Below are 11887 nucleotides of genomic sequence, written 5' to 3' on the forward strand. Positions count from 1 at the left end.
TTCAGGTCTGACTACAAAGCCACAGTGTAAATTGTTAGACTATATTGGCATTGTGTTGTGTCATATAAATTAGGGATTGGGAGAATTTTTCATAGAGAGAAAAGGATTCGTGGGGGAAAGTATATTTCTGCCATGTATAATTTAGGATTGGAATACTTAACATACAGGCACCTTGAAAATCTCCACTTTTTTTTTTTTTTTGCATTTTTCTGAAGCTGGAAACAGGGAGAGACAGTCAGACAGACTCCCGCATGCGCCCGACCGGGATCCACCCGGCACGCCCACCAGGGGGCGATGCTCTGCCCACCAGGGGGCGATGCTCTGCCCATCCTGGGTGTCGCCATGTTGCGACCAGAGCCACTCTAGCGCCTGGGGCAGAGGCCACAGAGCCATCCCCAGCGCCGGGCCATCTTTGCTCCAATGGAGCCTTGGCTGCGGGAGGGGAAGAGAGAGACAGAGAGGAAGGCGCGGCGGAGGGGTGGAGAAGCAAGTGGGCGCTTCTCCTATGTGCCCTGGCCGGGAATCGAACCCGGGTCCTCCGCACGCTAGGCCGACGCTCTACCGCTGAGCCAACCGGCCAGGGCAAAATCTCCACTTTGTTGGACTAAAACAAGACGGTAGGTTTTGTAGGTTGTGTGTTACATAGTTTAGTATTAGCAGAAACCAGCTTGTTATGCTAAATGATACTGGCTAGTATGCTGATGCTTGAAAGAGGTTTTGAACTTCTGTATGTATTTGTTAAGGAGCCATCTTCCCCTTTCATCATATAGTTCATTTGTCAACTGCATTATTGTTTCATACTAGATATTTTCAGAAATTTGTAGAGAACACAGCCAAGAATGTAGTCATGGTAATGAACTTGGTGCTATGCAGAATTTTGAGAACTGTTAGAAATATTTGTACGTATTTCTTCTTTTTTTTTTTTTTTTTTTTAATTTTTTTTTTTTAATTTTTTTTTTTTTTTTTTGTATTTTTCTGAAGCTGGAAACGGGGAGAGACAGTCAGACAGACTCCCGCATGCGCCCGACCGGGATCCACCCGGCACGCCCACCAGGGGGCGACGCTCTGCCCACCAGGGGGCAATGCTCTGCCCCTCCAGGGCGTCGCTCTGCCGCGACCAGAGCCACTCCAGCACCTGGGGCAGAGGCCAAGGAGCCATCCCCAGTGCCCGGGCCATCTTTGCTCCAATGGAGCCTTGGCTGCGGGAGGGGAAGAGAGAGACAGAGAGGAAGGAGGGGGTGGGGGTGGAGAAGCAAATGGGCGCTTCTCCTATGTGCCCTGGCCGGGAATCGAACCCGGGTCCCCCGCACGCCAGGCCGACGCTCTACCGCTGAGCCAACCGGCCAGGGCCCGTATTTCTTCTGAACTCTGAAATATTCAGTTGAAAATTTTCTGTATTTGAAGACAAGAATTAAGTGCCTCTTAAGAGATGCTTGAGTATACAGTATAAATGTTGCAGACATTTTATGTAGCCATTTAAAAATTACTAAGATTTTCTTACCTATTTCAGTCATAGTTCCTCCTAAACCTTGCTGCTGAAAATTCTTCCAATGAAGCCATGCTTCTAAAACCTTACCTGGGAACAGAGAACTGACAAAATAAGGGGGGGGGGGATAAGCTCAAGGTATCTTGAAAAAAATACAGTCAAAGCTTAATCATTCTGTATTCTAGCAAAACAAAAATTTTAAGTTCTAAGTATTACAGACATACATACTAGAGAGTCTGTGAATCCCCTTTCCTGGATGTGTAATCACACATTATTACTGCTAGTCTTATTTGTTTTTTTTTATAATTTATTTATTTTTACAGTGACAGAGAGAGACAGATAGGGACAGACAGGAATGGAGAGAGATGAGAAGCATCAATCATAAGTTTTTCGTTGCAATACCTTAGTTGTTCATTGATTGCTCTCTCATATGTGCCTTGACCGTGGGTTTTCAGCAGACCGAGTAACCCCCCTTGCTTGATGTGAGCCTTGCTCAAACCAGATGAGCCCGCGCTCAAGCTGGCGACCTTGGGTCTCGAACCTGGGCCCGCCACATCCCAGTCTGACGCTCTATCCACTGCGCCACCGCCTGGTCAGGCGCTAGTCTTATTTGTTAAATTAAAAATATATCCCTATAGGCCCTGGCCAGTTGGCTCAGCGGTAGAGCGTCGGCCTAGCGTGCGGAAGACCCGGGTTCGATTCCCGGCCAGGGCACATAGGAGAAGCGCCCATTTGCTTCTCCACCCCTCCGCCGCGCCTTCCTCTCTGTCTCTCTCTTCCCCTCCCGCAGCCAAGGCTCCATTGGAGCAAAGATGGCCCGGGCGCTGGGGATGGCTCCTTGGCCTCTGCCCCAGGCACTAGAGTGGCTCTGGTCGCAACATGGCGACACCCAGGAGGGTCGCAACATGGCGACGCCCAGGATGGGCAGAGCATCGCCCCCTGGTGGGCAGAGCGTCGCCCCCTGGTGGGCGTGCCGGGTGGATCCCGGTCGGGCGCATGCGGGAGTCTGTCTGACTGTCTCTCCCTGTTTCCGGCTTCAGAAAATTGCAAAAAAAAAAAAAAAAAAAAAAAAAAATATCCCTATAAGCCCTGGCTGGTTGGCTTTGTGGATAGAGTATTGACCTGGTATCCAGACATCCCGGGTTCCATCCCTGGTCAGGGCACACATGAAAAGTGACCATCTGCTGCTTTTCCCTTTCCTCTCTGCCCTTCTCTCACTCTTCCCCTTGCAGCCAGTGGCTTGATTGGTTCTGGATTCAGCCCTAGGCACTGAGGATAGCTCAGTTGATTGAAGCATTGGTCCCAGACAGGGGTTGCCAGTAGATCCTGAACGAGGTGCATATGGAAGTCTGTCTGTCTCCCATCCTCTCACTTAAAAAAAGAAATGTGTGTGTCTGTGTGTGTCTGTGTGTGTGTGTGTATAGATATATACTTAAACACATGCATTTTTTATATACTTAAACACATGCATTTTTTAAAAGGGAAATTACAAAGGTACAATATTTTAATCTCCTTTTTTGCTCTGCTTTTTTCTCTCACTTTATTTGAGAAATCATTGAATGCCTACTGCAGGGGTAGTCAACCTTTTTATACCTACCACCCACTTTTGTATCTCTGTTAATAGTGAAATTTTCTAACCACCCACCAGTTCCACAGTAATGGTGATTTATAAAGTAGGGAAGTAACTTTACTTTATAAAATTTATAAAGCAGAGTTACAGCAAGTTAAAGCATATAATAATAATTACTTACCAAGTACTTTATGTCGGACTTTTGCTAAGTTTGGCAGAATAAATCTTTATAAAACAACTTACTATAGTTAAATCTATCTTTTTATATATACTTTGGTTGCTCCGCTACCGCCCACCATGAAAGCTGGAATACCCACTAGTGGGTGGTAGGGACCAGGTTGACTACCACTGGCCTACTGTATACCAAGCTATTTTCCTCCCTACTGGGGATACGGCAGTTAACAAAACAGGCATAAATCCTTGTCTTCATGAAGCTCACATTATAGTGCGGAAAGGCATTTGAGGTACTGTTAATTTCTAGGTGCTGTTGGTGTTATAAAGGAGAATGGTCTTACTCTTTTTTTTTTTTTTTTTTGTATTTTTTCTGAAGCTAGATACGGGGACAGTCAGACAGACTCCCGCATGCGCCCGACCGGGATCCACCCGGCACTCCCACCAGGGGCGATGCTCTGCCCACCAGGGGGCGATGCTCTGCCCCTCCGGGGCGTCGTTCTGCCGCGACCAGAGCCACTCTAGCGCCTGGGGCAGAGGCCAAGGAGCCATCCCTAGCGCCCGGGCCATCTTTGCTCCAATGGAGCCTTGGCTGTGGGAGGGGAAGAGAGAGACAGAGAGGAAGGAGTGGGGGGGGTGGAGAAGCAAATGGGCGCTTCTCCTGTGTGCCCTGGCTGGGAATCGAACCTGGGTCCCCCGCACGTCAGGCCGACGCTCCACCGCTGAGCCAACCGGCCAGGGCCAGAATGGTCTTATTCTTAAAAGATAAATGCCAAAGGATAAAGAAATGAAATTTTATGATAGCTACAGCTTAACAGATGGTTCAGTTTAGAACATACATATACACAAACTAACAAATGCAGCAAAATGTTAACTTTTGAATTGTTTTTGAATTTTATAGTTTTTCTCTTTGAAAAATGTCAGTACAAAGATGCAATAAAAATGAGATTAGGGATGAGAAGAGAGTCTAAAAAGGAAGAATTGTTGAGGTAGGAGGTAAGCCAATATAATGTAGTGTCTTGAAATTCAAGGGGAAAACCTATTTTGTGGAGAAGGGAGTGATTATCTGTGTCACATTTTAGATAGCCCAAGTTTAAAATGAGAACTAAAAGCTGACCACTGGTGCATTGGTCCGCGTGGATTCCAGTCACTGGGCCTTTGACAGAGGATTGAAGACATTTTACTATAAGCAGTAATATCTTTGACAACCCACTTATTTTTTAAAGCATAATTTCTGAGATATATATATATATATTTATATATATAATTTAAATAACTTAGAGCTGTCTTTGCAAAGTACAGGGTGGGGTAAAAGTAGGTTTGTAATTGTGAGTACATGAAACAGATTATTCTTGCATTCTTTTTTATTAATTATTGTATTTTTAATACAAACAACTGTAAACCTACTTTTGTCCCACCCTGCATTTTTAAACTGTACTCTTGAAAAGCAAATGTAGAAAACCATACTTTGGTGATTCTTTTCAATGATCAAGCTTCACAAGATACAAGATTTTTTTTGAATATTTAACATAGATTTTAATCAATTTTCCAGAAACAAATACCATACTGGACTCACAATTATATTCTTGAGAATTCTCTAATAAATATGAGAAGAGTAGGGCAAGTGTTGGACTTGGAAGGTCCCAAAACCAGGATCTTTTCTCTTCTTACTGAAATGGTGGAGAAATCTAAATAGAGCTGAAAAAAAGTAATCAGCTGTTTCCCAAACTAATTTTTCTCTTGTCTATGGGCTGATAGTCATACATGTTAGAATGATTTTTGCAAAAAATAAAGTAGTACTTATATAGAACTATTGTAAAGAAATTTATAAAAAACAATGTAGTTAGTACATATTAAAGACTGTTCAGTTTACCTCAGACGCACAGAAAATATTATTTTACTTGAATAAAACTTCATTAGTAACTGCTATATCTATATATAGCAATACATGTTTTCAGTGTATTACTATTTTCACAGAATATTAATTTTGCTTCCCTAAACCAGCATTTATTTGCTTCTATTGGAAAATTTCAAAATTTTTTCCCAAATTATACAAAGAGATATTCATTGGAACAAAAATTACTTAATAATATCAGAAAATAACACAAGAAGGCCTGGCTGGCTGACTCAGCAGTAGAGCATCAGCCCAGCGTGTGGAAGTCCCAGGTTCAATTCCCGGCTAGGCCACATAGGAGAAGCGCCCATCTGCTTCTTCCCCCTCTCTTTTCTTTCTCTGTCTCTCTCTTCCCCTCCCACAGTGGACTCTATTGGAGCAAAGTTGGCCTGGATGCTGAGGATGACTCCCATGGCCTCTGCCTCAGGCGCTAGAATGGCTATGGTTGCAACAGAGCTACGCCTGCGATGGGCAGAGCATTGCCGCCTAGTGGGCATGCCGGGTGGATCCCAGTGGGGTGCATGTAGGAGTCTGTCTCTCTGCCTCCCTGCTTCTTACTTCAGAAAAATACAAAAAAAGAAAAGAAAATAGCACAGGAAGATCACCTCTTCCTAAATAAAAAATTCTTAATGGGGTATTAATAATGAATACAGTTTTTATATTTTTTTCTTACATGTTCTTATTTTTTATATTACTTTATTCAGTAAATATCAAGTGCCTAGTTTGTACTAAACAAGTAATTGAACAGTGAAAAAATACAGAAATAATTTAGCATTTTGGAGGTGTACCATAAACAACAATAACAGCAAATTGTTAGACTTTAAGTGCTATGGAGAAAAAAAAAAGTAGAGAAGGGAAAGTGGGGATTGTATTGCAGAGGGTTTAGGCAAGTTTCAGTGTTCTTGAGAAAATCAGAGTAGGCCTTATTACTTATATAATACAAATAATGAAAGGAAATTAAAATAGTTAACATAATTAATGTTTTTCTTCTAATAGTTGGAACAGTCAAATGATTTCAGTTCGTGAAGCCAAAGCCATTCCCAGACCTGATGGTATTGAATGGAGAACTAAATACATCTGTGTAGAAGGTAGCTTTCCCACTACTCTCTCTCATTATTGTGTGGTACTGAGAGAATTACTTGAATAATTAATTTCATCTTATATTATTTTAAAGTAACAAATTTATGTTCTAAGTGAATTACAAGTCTTTAGCTATGTTTTTAATTTAATTTTTAAAAATAAATTTGAAATTTTCATTTGTAGGAAATAAACATGAATTTAGGTGTATTGTGTTATCTAAAATTAATTTACATGTAGTTGAATAGTTTTTCTCAAAAGTGCTGAGTTGCTGACTTTTGTAAAAAAGAATAAATGGTTGAGATTCAGCATTTGTCAGAAAAGATCAAATTTAGAATATTTTTATTTTGGATTCTAGGCAACATTTTAAGAGTTTGTGAATATGAAATTAGATATCCTGCTTTGGTGTTTGGTTTGCTAAACTATACAGTGGGTATATATTATTTTAGTTACTTGTATTCTTTTGAATATTAAACACTTGACTGTTGTAAGTTGCTATGCATGGTTTGATCTGATAGTTTGGTATATGGCATTATTCTAGTAAAAAAACAGGACTGTACGTGGGGGAAGTAGAAGAGCATAAAGAGGGGATAGGTGGTGATGGAAGGAGACTTAATTTTGGATGGTGAACACTGCAATTTACAAATGATATATTATAAAATTGTAAACCTGAAACCTATACAATTTGATTAGTCAACGTCACCTCAATAAATTTAATAAAAAACAACAACAAAGAACAGTACTGAGCAATAAAACTAGCCTTTCTAAGCAATAAAAAATAAACGAAAGGAGTTTTTAAAAATTATGGGCCTTAGATTGTATGACAGATCTGCAGTTAACCTCCCCATCAGTTTTCATCTTTTTCTAGGTCTTTTTCCTTTAGTTACCTTTCCTCTTTATTATAGCAACTTCATTCTCAGCTTTAAGGCACACATAGTTCTTATCTTTGAAAAATACTCTTAACTTGATCCTACTGGCTTTTCTAAGTACTTTTACTCTCGTTTTCAGTGCCAAAATTTTAAAACTCTAGTAATGTTTACCTACTACTAGCATTATTTCAGCTATCCATGTTATGCCTAATGCCTTTAGTTACCCTCCTTTTCTCACTGTTATCTTCAGTTTCCTCATCTTCTATATAAGACATTGGGTGAAGGGTGAGTGGAGTGGGGGTGAAGACGTGGAACGGAATGTTCTGTTCTCTAAAGCTCTTTGTTTTCTTTCTGTTTTCTCGAATTGCTATCCTGTTTTTCTCTCTTCTTTTCACTGTCGACTTTCTCATACAAGTTACTATTCTCTCTGAATCTTTTTCTGAACCACTCACACCATAACTCTCTGTACTGTCTTCCAGTCTCAACAATATTAAGCCTCTACTTTAGAAGATTTTGACCTTTTGCCTGCTTGAAAAATCAATGGTCTTTTAAATTTAACTTTCTGTGATATTTGACATTGACCACCTCTCTTAGATATAGTGCTTTATTGTTTTTGATAACTTTAATTTTATTCTCTTAACTGTTTCTCATCCTTTGTAGTTCTTCAGAAATCATATCCACTTTCATGATGTAGATTTAACATACTTACACTGATGACTTCATTTTTAGTTATCTTCTCTTTTGAATTCTTTCTACCTTATTAGACCGTTCATAAGCATATAGAACTACTTTTAATATGCATAAATCTAATAAGATATTAGGCTGAACCATATGCAATTACTATTTTCTAGGTAAAAACTATTAAATATTGATAATTTCATATATTCCAACCAAATAAAAAAACCCAGAAGCTCTTATTTTAATAATTTTTTGTTTATTTGTGCATTTAACATTGCAGAACCTTTTGATGGAACAAATACAGCCAGAGCTGTACATGAAAAGCAGAAGTTTGACATGATAAAGGATGAATTTTTAAAGGTAAACAATGCATCATATTAACTCTTAAAATATTAGTGGAAATAAAAAAATATTAGTGGACGAGTGTGCTTATAAATGAAATACATATGTATGTAATAGGGCAGAATAGCCTTGGTTTCTGTGTTGTGAAGCCATTAATGTGGCACAGTAGGAATTTATTACTTGAATTTAGATATACTTTTCCTTCAGAGAGACCTGGCTCTGTTTTCAAATGGCTTTCACTTTCATGGAAATAGTATTTCTTTTTTTTTTTTTTAATTTTAATTTTTTATTTTTTATTCATTTTAAAGAGTGGGGGGAGAGAGAGAGAGAGAGAGAGAGAGAGAGAGAAGGGAGAGGAGCAGGAAGCATCAACTCCCATATGTGCCTTGACCAGGCAAGCCAGGGTTTTGAACCGGCAACCTCAGTGTTTCCAGGTTGACACTTTATCCACTGCGCCACCACAGGTCAGGCCATGGAAATAGTATTTCTATAGTGACTTATTAAACTTTCAAAATGAGTGACTGAAGCCTGAAGGACTCTTTTGCCTCCAAAAATATTGGGGAACTTAATGTAACCTTAAAACAAAGCTGATGTCAGTTTCATGATATTTTTTCCTTGTATACCTGGCTGTAACAGGAACTTGGGTTCCCTTTTATCTTTGTTTATATTTTGAGAAGTTAAAATACATTTGTATACTTAAACACATTATATATAAACTTCAGTCATATATATACACATAAATATACACATATACATGCTATAGTTTATTCCTTAGCTCTTCAGTTCACATTATGAATTGATTCATCAGTTATTTTGCTAGGTGTGGTTTCTGTCTTCAAGGAATTCCACAGTCCAGTGTAGAAACACACGGATAGAAATATGCACTATGTGATATACAGGAGAAATGCTTCATAGAAGAAAAAGATCAACAAACTGTGAAGATCATTTTAGAGGCATACTTTTTCATTATCAAGGCATACAGTTGAACTTTAGTTTGATGATAATTTAAAAAGCAAGTGTATCATATTACCAGTTCTTCAAATTAGGCCCTCTCAATTGTCAACCAGAATAGAAAATTTTAAATAAATGGAACTGCTGCAGTACAAAACAAATATTCAAGAGGGAATATTTTTGTCTATCAGATTAAATTGAAAACTTAAAAATAGCATTGCTTAAATTGCTGTTCATATTGATGAGTGAGCTTCTTTTAGTTCCTTTTTTTTCCTTCATTGTCTTTTTTAGAGGCATATAAAAAGTGCTTTGTTATAGATTTACTGTCTCATTCATAAATACCATTTTTATTGAAAAGGCTTACTAAGAAGCCAAATAGTCAAATAATTGAAGTAATTTTCCTTTGTTCTCTCAAATGGAAAGGTCTTGTTTTAATTACCTTATACCTTGCTGTTGTAGATGAAATTGCTTAACTCTGTGAATAAATGTTAATGTCAGCTGTATGTTTTTGTACCACCTATATGCCATTTGTTTATTAAGGAATTGAAGCAGCACAGGTATAGAGTATTTAAATATATTCTTTCTGATGACAGAAACAGTACTTGGACTGTGTTAAAACCTGGGAGATAAAAAAGCACGAAGAAGAAAAAATCACCCCAAATTTTATTACTTATTGAGAACTACTATTAATATCCTAGTAACTTTCTTTTCAGTCTTTGTTCTAAATATATTTTAGGTTTTAAGAATGATTTTTCTTTCTCTCACAGTCATGGCACAGATTGAAAAATAAGAGAGATTTGAACAGTATACTACCTTTAAGAGCTGTTCTCCTGAAAAGATGATTGGCCTCTATTTCTTAATAAATTCTTCTGAGAAATAAAGAACAATAGTAACACCATAATGCATTTTGTTTACCTCCAACATAATTTCTTTTCATTGTTCTTGTTTTCATGTTTTATTTTTAAGAGGACATACTTATATAAAGATTGCATATTTTATATGACATTTCCTAATAAAACCCTTTGATTTAAAGATGTATTTTTGAAAATGTTTACATTGATGATTAGTAATATTATGGCATAAATTTTCAGTCAGATAAACTATTTTTTGGGGAATTAATCTGAACAAATAAAATGTTTTTGATATAACTTCAATTTATTTGTACCACATGCTAATACTGAAGAGATTTGTGGAATTTTGGAAAGTACAATCTACAATAGATAGTTTGTTGCCTGTCCTAGCAAAGTGAAGATTCAAGTCAGTTATTCAGTTACTTGAAGCAAAATGAAATCTTTTATTTCAGTGAAATCACTGCAGAAGCATGAAATACTGGACAATTGCCTTAAGTCTTCACTTGACTCACCAGGATAGAGGCTTTGGGTGTGTCTGTATTAGCATTTCATTAGTACCTCACCTGCTTTTGATGTACTCTTGAGATTGCTTTAAGTTTTGTGTAACAGTATATTTTGCACTGTAGTAATAGAAGTGCTAACTCTGTATTATACAGTGGTTAGTGAATTGTTTTAAAACATTCATTCAGCATAGACATTTTGAAAAGATTAAGTCCCCTGTGCTTTATGGTAGGTAGCTTAGTGCAATATGCACTTAGCTTTACTTCCCATTTCTGTGCTTTTATTTTCCCTGTGACATGAAGCAGCAGAAACTGAAAGATCAAGTTGAGATTATAACCAAATGATCATATCAGATTTTTCCTCTGTACAATTATAGGATTGTAATGTAAACTGGAATTTTTAGGCAGTAAGCCCCTATAAAATGTTTTAGGGTAAGACAATTATTATAAATAAAAGCTTAATATTTGTAAAGATAACTATTTTAGTGTTTCTTTTCCACATGAGCAAGGAATGGTGGCTGCCAAAAAAGCTACAGTCTTTATTAAGGTTGTTTGGAGTTTTGTAAATATTTGTAAATTGGTCAGTGCCTGTACATTTAAATATGAAAAGTATTCTTGGAATCAATTTTAACTTTTTCAAAAGGACTCTGTACAACTTCTTTTAGACTTGCTGTAGCACAGTTTGTACCTGTAATGTATTTGGGTTTTTTTGTTTTTGTTTTTTGCAGACCAATTCAAATGCTAAGACTTGCTTTTCTTTGACTTGTAAAAGGTGCATATTTTTATTTTCTTTTTTAAGTTTAACGTTTTCTATGATGTTAAATGGAATAAAATTTATATATGGAAATTTTTTTTGTGTGTGTGTGCAAGTCTTTACTTTTGAGATGTAGTTACCATCTAGAACTGAACTGAATCCAGTTATTCTGCTTGTTTATTTAGATTATACAAAGAGTCTTGGAGTCAGGTTCACGCATTGTTAAGCTAACTAACTATCGACACTCAATTTCTGGAGCAATATTGGGAATGAACCTTTTTACATAGGTGAATTTTTTAGATTACTGATGTTTAACACTTTTGAAGCAATTAGGTTTTATATATTCCTTTTTTTGGAAATTTTCCTAAAGTGTATTACACACTGCAACTCTTTATCAGAATGTTTTGGGTATAATTAAAATTCTAGTAATCACTTGGATAATCATAAACAATAACCAGTAGACATAGTACTCTATAGTAATTCTGTGCAGCTCTCAGGGATGGGAAGTGTGTTGCGGCATCCTTCTCTACAGTGTTACGATGTTTCCAAATAAAGCCCCCCCCCCCAATTTACTATGGTGTATACTCCTTCACTCCCACTGTTTTCTCAGCTTTCAAAGGATCCCCCTCCCTCGTACATAGCTCATTTTACTGATGCTGCATTTCAGCCGTTTTGCTGAAAAATAGATCAGTTAATAAAGTTACATCCAATTCAAAATCAATAAACTTAAGCCTAAGATTATGT

The 11887-nt window shown here is 37.6% G+C and overlaps 1 protein-coding gene across 5 annotated transcripts in view; it reads left to right on the forward strand.

Annotated features, from left to right (window-relative positions):
* Positions 1 to 11238, forward strand: part of TENT2 (terminal nucleotidyltransferase 2) — a 71354-nt gene extending 60116 nt beyond the window's left edge. For 2 of the 5 annotated variants that reach the window (XM_066273645.1, XM_066273647.1), the window contains exons 13-15: positions 6118 to 6209; positions 8026 to 8105; positions 9806 to 11238. In XM_066273645.1, the coding sequence (XP_066129742.1) occupies positions 6118 to 6209; positions 8026 to 8105; positions 9806 to 9880 (247 nt within the window). In that variant the 3' untranslated portion in view covers positions 9881 to 11238. Of the gene's footprint in view, positions 1 to 6117; positions 6210 to 8025; positions 8106 to 9631; positions 9767 to 9805 lie in introns of those variants that run through there. The other 3 variants (XM_066273643.1, XM_066273646.1, XM_066273644.1) reach the window with 2 other exon arrangements.
* The last annotated feature ends 649 nt before the right edge of the window (positions 11239 to 11887 follow it).

The sequence above is a fragment of the Saccopteryx bilineata genome, chromosome 4 (assembly GCF_036850765.1).
Source record: "Saccopteryx bilineata isolate mSacBil1 chromosome 4, mSacBil1_pri_phased_curated, whole genome shotgun sequence".
NCBI classification, from domain to species: domain Eukaryota; kingdom Metazoa; phylum Chordata; class Mammalia; order Chiroptera; family Emballonuridae; genus Saccopteryx; species Saccopteryx bilineata.